Below are 9,009 nucleotides of genomic sequence, written 5' to 3' on the forward strand. Positions count from 1 at the left end.
CCAGGCTTGGTGCCTCCAACAAGGAGACTAAGAGATTTCGTCAATCCCATAATAGATGCCTCACCTGAAGCAGTACCAACAGAGGGTATAGAAGTTCCAGATTTGGTGCCTGAGACAAGGAGCCTAAGAGATGAGGAGGATCCCAGGGTTGATGCCTCACGAGAAGCGGTACCAGCTGTGGGGGTAGAAGAGTCCATCCAAACTGCACAACATGATATAACTGAGGGGGATAACAACATAGGTATGGTTGTACTAATTAATGGCTTGTTATCTGGACATGTATCTATACGTACTATTTTAGCATATAAACAAGGTATCCATGCTTCTGTGTTAACTAACAGTTTTATTCACCTTATTGTTACAGTTCCACCCATAAAAAAAGGAGGCTGCAGGCCTACTAAGGGTACAGTTTTTGAAAGGTTACGCAAGATGGGTAAGATCCCTTTAAGTATAAAGGATGGGCATAGAGGCACATCATGCGAGAATGCCACATTATTCACCAGTCAGGTGAGCTGGATTATAAGAGTACATGCAGATATGAGACATGCAAGTTGAAGTGTCGTAAATGACAAGGAGAAGCACGAGCTCATCAATCGTGTTAGAGTAAGGGTTTAATAAGGCACCCTATTGCTTGTTATTTATGATTCTCAAGGTTGTATTTTTGAATGACAAGATGTGATATGATACAATGTCCATGCAGGCTGATTTTGTGTTGGATTGGACTAGAGAGAACCATCACGAAGCTGTAGCAAACGCACTAGCTGATAGGTACAACGCTTATCACTATGAATTACACAAGCACTACAAGAAATTTGTTTCGCATGAGAAGGCATTAGCTGGTCGGAAGGAATGGGTGGAGCCACATGTATGGGAGTGGCTATGTCAAATGTGGGACAGCCCCAAATTCAAGGTAAGGACCACTAGTGTGTAAGCCGTCTACCAATAAACTGTTTCAGCATATAATGAGCTGTTTTTTGCACTATATAAATATTCCTATATACATATATATATATACGTTAAGAGTACATAAGTGTGTTAGAATAATAAGATTTATATTGATATTCTTTCAGGAGCAGTCTCGTAGGAACAACAATAATAGGAAAAAACAGAAGGTTAGGCATACAAGTGGGAGAAAATCTTTTGTTAGGCTTATGGAAGAGAGGGTAAGTTGATTATTAAAGTGATTATCACCTGTTTTAATAAATGCTTGTTTATACTTAAAATTCAATCATTGAATCTGAAGGGTGAGGAGGCACGAAATATGATTGAATTTTACAAAGAAACACACTGGTCAAATAAGAAGGGGAAATTCATCAATGCAGCAAGTGAACACAATTATGTTAGTTAGATCTTTCCCTCTTAGCTGAATATATTTTTTTATATAATGGTTCTTAGTAATTGTGCTTTTTTTATTAACTTTACGGTGTTTTTTGCCAAAATTTCAGAATCTGATGCTAGAGAGGTTGAATGAGAAAGAAACTGAAGAGGATGTTTAGGAAGCTTCTGGTGATGTTTTCAAGGAGGTGTTGGGGTTCAAATCTGGGTATGTATAAGGGCTGGGCCACTCAGTCATACTTGAGCCCTCCCCGTTCTTGAAAAAGAACAAGGCATTTAAACGTATAGTCGAGGAGAAAGAAAGGAACAAGGAATCTATAGACTTGTATAAGAGTAAACTTGAAGCACTTTTGGGTGATATGGCTGAGCTTCACAAACAGTTTTCTGAGCATGACAAACAAATTATGGCCATGTCATCACAGTTGGGGACAAGTAGGGAGTCTCAACAAGAGACTCAAGGAGATGCATAACATCTCTCATTAGCTAACATTTTTTCAAGAAGGTCATCGGGATTTTTGTGTTTTTGGTTCCCCCTATTGAAAATGGCAACAGTTATAAATGCCAAGGTATTCATGTGCGGTGTGGGATGGGTTGGGGGTCACGTTTTGACAAAAAGGGTGAGAGGTTGTTATGTAAGTGATGACAGTTTGTGTTTTGGGGAATTTATAACTGGGTATCCCATTGGAAGTGGTTGTTAGATGTTTGGTGGTACTGAGGATTTGCTAATGGTAAGGCACTAGAATGAGTGAGTATCCAATTTAATAACAGTTGAGAAGTAGTTATAATTTCCAGGCTGGTGTATATTCATTACCTGAGTGGGTACAGTTTATGATGATGATATTTTTTCCATGTAGGGATACACCAGATTGCATCGGAGGATCTGCTCAATCACGTGTTAGAGAAGACCACTGTTTTCTGTGATGGCACTAGGGGATTCATGCACAGAACGCATTTTAGAGATTCCATGAATGGCAGCCATGCAGAAATGTCAAAAATTTGGAACATAATTGGACAAGTTCCAGATCCAGTGATGGTATATAATATTTGCCTCCTTTATTGGTTTAGTCAATGTCACAAACTTCTCATAGCTAAATGATATTGTTATATGCTCCTTAGGGTAGACCACATGTTTGTTTAAATTAAAACGGCTCAGGAAATGACTAGTGGAATGAAAGAGTAATTAGCTGGAAATCATAATAGGTGGGACTGATGTTAACATACATTTTAGTCAGTTACCAGCCATTGGTTGTCTGGTCACTTAATAAAAGTATAGTGTTTGCCAGGTAATTGATATGTGTGCAATTCTCAAGATCTGGGATATATATACATATATATATATATATATAGGAGATTGAAACAATTAGATCAAAAGATAAAAAAAGTGAAGAACATAAGAGCATTTCTATCATCAATAGTACTAAAACTCGATTGTGAACGAGTTACAGATAATTAGTATTTCAGGTGTACAACACTCCCTAGTTTTCTTGAGCAGTTGGGAAAGTATTTATGGAATACGTGCATTAACTGATAGTATAATGTACAAGGAGTATGGTTAGGATTGGTTGCAAAGTTGGGTTATTGAAGTTGTAATACACAATCATTGGACACGGACCACTGCATGCCCTATCTCATACTAAAATGAAGCTGATAATTAAAATGTTTTATATGGTATTTTATATGGTAATTGAAGCTGATAATACTATACCATATTGCCTAAACATGTGAAAATGGTGTTCCTTGAAGCAAAGGTGTAGAACACAGTTTTGGAATTTGTTTTCATCAATGTACATAATTAGGCATTAATGGTTATCCTGTGGTGTTTGTAAATGACCATATGGGATATTAGGGAGAAAAAAAGTCAGCAGGTAATTGTTGAAAATAGGGAAAGGTGAGTGGGATTTAACTTTGGAGTATGAGTTATCTATTGCGTAGATAGGATTTTCATGCTATCCCTAGAACCATTGCCATGATCAATCAATTATTAGCACAGAAATAATTTCAGTATGCTAGGTCCGGATTTGGCATTTAGGAAAACTTCATCAAACCTGTTATGTCAACTATATCGACACAAAACAGGTGGGTACACCTATGTCATAATGAATGGTGGTGTAGCTTTTATTGTATCCGGATTTGGTTAGGAGGTTATGATTTATATCAATGTGCTATAACCTAACCATTAATTATAAATGGTGTAAATTGGGTTCCCATAGTCTAATTTCTGCTTTGCATTGTTGGATAATTTAATTTCATGGCCTCAATCTTATACATTTGTCAGCTACCATGGGATTACATTCAAACATCCCTTAGTGTTATGATTGTAAAGGACCAATTATAACATTAATAAATCTATCTGGATAGTCAGGAGATCATGTCCTTTGTTGAAGTTAGGTTGTAGTCAGTTGCACTTTGATTAAAATCATAACATAATATATGCACTCTTTTCAGGTCTTTTTCAACAGAGGCAGGGCGAATTTTCTGACATAGAGAGCCAGTAGGATATATAAGTTGGTGCGTTCAGTCAACTGGTGAGATGAACCCCTCAGTTCTAAGAAATGAAGGAAATGGAGCTATCAGGAGATTGAAATTGGAGGAAGTTGAACCTGAAAGTCTATGCATGTAGAACGGAACCTTCTTAGCTGGTTGTGTAATTAAAGTCGTTGTAATCATGCTGCTGACCCTCTTCTCCTTCCCACACAGTTCACATTAGTGTATTTCCATTTCCATCAATGAATATGGGAACATTCCTGAATGGTGTAAATATTTATGTTATGGGAATTATGTTATATGGTTGTGAACAAAGTATATGTTTGTAATTTTGCTGCCTATCTCAAGCACCTCATGTATATTGAATTGTGGGAATCAATAGACATTGACTACCATATATTGGATTAGGTTTTGTGATAGAATGGTTCCAAGTTTTGTATGGTATTTACATGGAACATGGTTGGGGGAAAAAAGTCTAGCAAGTATATGTTTATACATATTTCTTGCAGGGGCAAACCATGGGGGAAATTTATTTCCTACGGGTGAAGTTTTGTGGGGCATAATCCAGATTCTTACCACCATATTTAGTCGGTGTTTGCCACAAGACACTTTCATGGGAAGTAAGTAATTCCCACCGTCACTATCATGTGTAATGGGCAAGGGATATGTTTCTAGTTGTGATTATTTTCTACCACAGTATCTCTTGCCTAATACATATATACCCACAACATTCTTTGGTGGTATAAAACTCCTTTACCCACGAGTTGCTCTAGTGGAAGAAATACCTCTACCTAGGAGCTGTTATGGTGGTATTTGTTACATTGCCCACGAGTTGCTTTGGTGGAAGAAATACCTCTACCCAGGAGTTGTTATGGTGCTATTTGTTAAATTGCCCACGAGTTCATCTGATGGAAGACATACCTCTACCCAGGGGTTGCTATGGTGGTATTTGATCCGTTGCCCATGATTTGGTCTGGTGGAAGAGATCCCTTTACCCACGAGAAGGTATGATGGCAACAGAGATGTTAGCCACGGCTGCTATGGTGGCCTTCTCGCATTTTCCATGAGATTGTTAGAAATCCAATGAACTTTTGCCATAAGAAATAAAGTCTTTTCACACGGAATATGCCGTGGCTAAAAACATTTAGTCCCCACCAATTACAGTCACCATGGCAAATATTAGTCTTTGTGGCCAGTTATACGCCATGAGCGTCCCACGGGCCAAACTTGTGGGAAAATTATTTTACCCACAAAAAAGGCATTTTTAGTCATGAATAGCCCCCTTGGCGAAAATCGATATATCTTATAGTACAAGGGCTCTGTACATGTCTTCTTTGGAGGACCAATTTAGTCGTGAATTGCATTTGAGATGAGAAGGTCGCATCAATTGTCGGCTCTGGAACATTTGATGATATCTGTAGCTTGCATTTCTCTTTGACCTTGTTGTGTATGCATGTGAATAGGAAGGGAAGAATTTAACTCAACTACTTAATATATGCTTTTATTGGGTAATCTTTCATCAGATGTAAATGCCTAAGTTGATGATGAGACCCAGAAGTTGATCGTTTTGTTGTATATATATTTTTTGAAATACTCTTACTTCATTTCATTGAACTAAAGGAGAAATACATTGAGGAATGTCCTCCATAGTTACATTAAACATCAAAAATGCTAAGAGATCCTTTTGCTAGCAAATGGGCTATGTTGTTACCATTCCTCCTAACATGAGAAACATGCCACATTGAAAAAGTTTTAAGCCAAATTCTAGTCTCAACGATAAACATACTGCTGCTACTCCATGCTTCATTTTCTTCCTGTAGTGCCTTTGTTACCTGGAGTGAGTCACCCTCCAATTCAATTTGTGTCAATCCTAGATCCTTGGTAAACTGAATAGCTACTAAAGCTCCATAAGATTCTGTTAGGAGAGGATCAGGGAGTTGCATCTTCTTGTGCCTCATTGTTGATATGATTTGACCTTTCTCATCCCTTAATACTATACCTATGCCAATCATGCATTTTGTTTTGTCTATTGCCTCATCCCAGTTGACTTTAAACCAGTTTGCAGGAGGACTTTGCCACTTCTCAGCTGAATTCTTTGTCTGTTGGCCCTCCTTTTGAGTCTGAATTTTGTCCTCATCTTCTTTTAGTAGCTGTAGTCTCAAACTGGCTTCTCTGAGTAGACAGTTTGGAGGTAGGAATTTGTTTTTGAAAATGATAGAATTTCTTCTCAGCCATAATTGTCTAGCTACCATCACAAATTCTTGCAGCTCTGAGTCATTTAGAGCTTTGGTCATGTTCTAAAAAAATAACATCATTGGCAGCTAGGAGCATGTGCTTTTTTGTAGCCTCATCGAGCATTGGCCCCAAACATCTTTGGCTGCCTCACAGTTTCACAGAGTATGTAGAATACTTTCCTCCACTCGTGAGCAGATTGGACATAGTGGTACATTCACTATCTCTTTCTTGAATAAATTGAGCTGGGTAGGGAAGGATTCTTGGCATGCTCTCCATATAAACATCTTGTCAATTGGAGGGACATGGAGCTGCCATATCTTTTTTCATACTTCTTTAAATGTTTTACTGGTTGAAGCTTGGCCTCTTCCTTCCATTTCCTTTGCTTTCTCCATGTGATATGCACTCTTTACTGAGAAATAGCCATTTTTTGTGCCATGCCATATGAGCTTGTCCTTGGAATTCAAGGAGTTAATGGGGGTTTGGAGGATCACTGAGGCTTCCTCTTCTTCAAAGGTTTCTTGCACCAGGTCCATTTTCTAACTCTTGGTTGAATGGTCTATAAGCTCAGCTACTGTGGCTTTAGAACTCAGAACCTTTATAGGACTTCTTACCATTGCTGGTTTAGACTTGACTAACCATTTATCTGACCATATTTTAATCTTGTCTCCTGTGCCTAACCTCCACATTGACCCTGCCTCAATAGTCTGTCTAGTTGATAGGAGACTTCTCCATACAAAAGAGGGCTTGGCTCCCACCTTAGCCACTTGGAAACTCAAATTTGGGAAATATTTAGCTTTAAGGACCCTGGCAGCAGGTGATGTTGGGTCTTGGATTATCTTCCAGCAATTCTTGGATAGCATGGCTTTGTTAAAGACTTCAAGATCCCTGAAACCCAAGCCACCCTCAGATTTGGCTTGCCCCATTCTCTTCCATGAGATCCAATGTATTCTTTGCTCCTTCTCTTGCTGACCCCACCAATAGTTATGGATTACACTGTTTATAGACTAAAGAAGATTTAGTGGCAGCTCAAAGACACTCATTGTGTAAGTTGGAAGGGCTTGAATCACTGCTTTCAAAAAAATTTCCTTTCCTGCCTGAGAGAGTGACTTGACTCTATGGTTGTTCAGTCCCATCCTTACATTGTCCAAGATATTCTTGAAGGTTTTAAATTTATCCTTGCCTACCATAGGAGGTAATCCCAAATACCTTTCATAAGGCACAGAGGTTCTTATTCCTGCTATAGACAAGATGAATTGCTGGGTTAATTGGCTTGTATTTCTACTAAATACTATTGAGGTTTTCTCAACATTCAATCTCCGACCTGAGGCTCTTTCATTGAGTCTTAGGAGGCTGATCATTCTAGCCCACTTCAAGGCATTGGCTTTGCAAAAGAGGAGGCTGTCATCTGCAAAAAAGGGTGAGATACCCTCATCTGTCCACGAGCTACTGGGACACCATGAATGATCTCCTTTTCCTCAGCTTTCTTAATCAAATTGCTCAGGACTTTTGCACACAAGATAAAAAAGGTAAGGGGATAGAGGGTCCCCTTGCCTTATTCCTTGAGTAGGGGAGAATGCTTTTTGAGGTTCCCCATTGACAATCAGGGAGTATGTGACTGTTTCTATGCAGTTCATCACCAAATCCACACATGTGTTACAGAAACCCAGCTTGAGTAAGGCTACTCTTAGAAATCCTCACTCCACTCTGTCATATGCTTTGCTCATATCTAACTTCAAGGCCATATAGCCCTCTTTCCCTGTCATTTTACATTTCATGGTATGCAAAGTCTTAAAAGCAACAATAATGTTATCTGATATAAGCCTATTTAGGACAAAAGTTGATTGAGATGCAGATATGAGATTAGGGGGAAATTTTTAAGCCTATTTGCAATGATTTTTTAGATGAGTTTGTAGAGAACATTACAAAGTGAAATAGTCCTGAACTCTGTCACTCTTGTTGGTTTCTTCTTCTTGGGAATAAGTGCAATGAAGGTGCTGTTGATGCTTTCCATATTGCCCCTCGAATTGAGCACTTTCAAAATTGTCTCACAAACTTGAGGACCCACGATTGCCCAGTGTTTGTGATAGAAAATGGCTGGGAATCCATCTGGTCCTGGGGGTCTTAGACCATTTTAATTTGGAACATTGCTTCTTCCACTTCTTGAATGCAATAAGTTCTAGTGAGGAACTCATTTTGGGACACTGTCACTCGGGCTTCTAAAGAGGACAGGCATTCTATTTGGTGACTAGGATTATAAGTGGTGAAAAGATTAGTGAAATAATCTTGGAAAAGATCCCTAATCCCTTTTCTCGAGTGCACCACCTTGCATTGTTGTCTACCAGTGTCTTTATCCTATTTGTTGCCCTTCTTTGGGAAGCTACCTGGTGGAAAAACTTAGTGTTCCTGTCCCCCTCTTTCAACCGCCTTATCTTGGCCCTTTGTTTCCACTTGATGTTTTCAGCCTCTAGCTTGTTGTCTACTACTCTCTGGACTTGCTTGATTTCCTCATTTAAGTTGCTTGTATTGTCCTCCTGTAGTTTAGAGAGCAGTTCTAGTTGAGCCTAAGTCTCTCTCTTGGATGTGCCAAAGGTCTTCTTGCTCCATTGTGTAAGTCTCTACTGACAGTTTTTCAGGCCTTCTGAGATGCATTTTACACTATTGTTGGCCAGTCTAGGTGACTTCCATACTTCTTCCACCTTTGTAAAATACTCTTCATTTAGTATCCAATAGGCTTCAAATCTGAATGGCTTTGTGTGTCTACTACCAAAATGTTGGTGCTATTCCATGGTGATCCAGATGGGGCTATGATCTGAAGTAAGAGAGGGGAGGATGTGAACACTTGGGTCTGTGTACAGGTCTAGCCAGACCCTATTGCCAAGAGCCCTATACAACCTCTCTTTTGTAAAAGCTGCCCCTTGCCTGCCATTGGTCCAGGTATATTTGTTCCTTATAAAT

At 39.1% G+C, this 9,009-nt stretch overlaps 1 protein-coding gene across 1 annotated transcript; it reads right to left on the bottom strand.

The window, feature by feature from the left end:
• Positions 1-5,474: 5,474 nt before the first annotated feature.
• On the bottom strand, positions 5,475-6,587 carry LOC122312632. The gene is made up of 2 exons (XM_043127288.1): positions 6,384-6,587; positions 5,475-6,116 (listed from the first exon to the last, which is right to left on the bottom strand). Exons 1-2 carry the CDS (start codon positions 6,585-6,587, stop codon positions 5,475-5,477), a joined length of 846 nt encoding a protein of 281 aa, XP_042983222.1.
• Positions 6,588-9,009: the final 2,422 nt, after the last annotated feature.

Source organism: Carya illinoinensis, chromosome 6, assembly GCF_018687715.1.
Source record: "Carya illinoinensis cultivar Pawnee chromosome 6, C.illinoinensisPawnee_v1, whole genome shotgun sequence".
Lineage (NCBI taxonomy): Eukaryota > Viridiplantae > Streptophyta > Magnoliopsida > Fagales > Juglandaceae > Carya > Carya illinoinensis.

Coding starts and splice junctions, on each gene's coding strand:
- LOC122312632 (XM_043127288.1), bottom strand. CDS start 6,587: ATGGACCTGGTGCAAGAAACCTTTGAAGAAGAGGAAGCCTCAGTGATC. Junction 6,117..6,383: donor CCAGTAAAACATTTAAAGAA/GTATGAAAAAAG, acceptor TTATTTTTTTAG/AACATGACCAAAGCTCTAAA.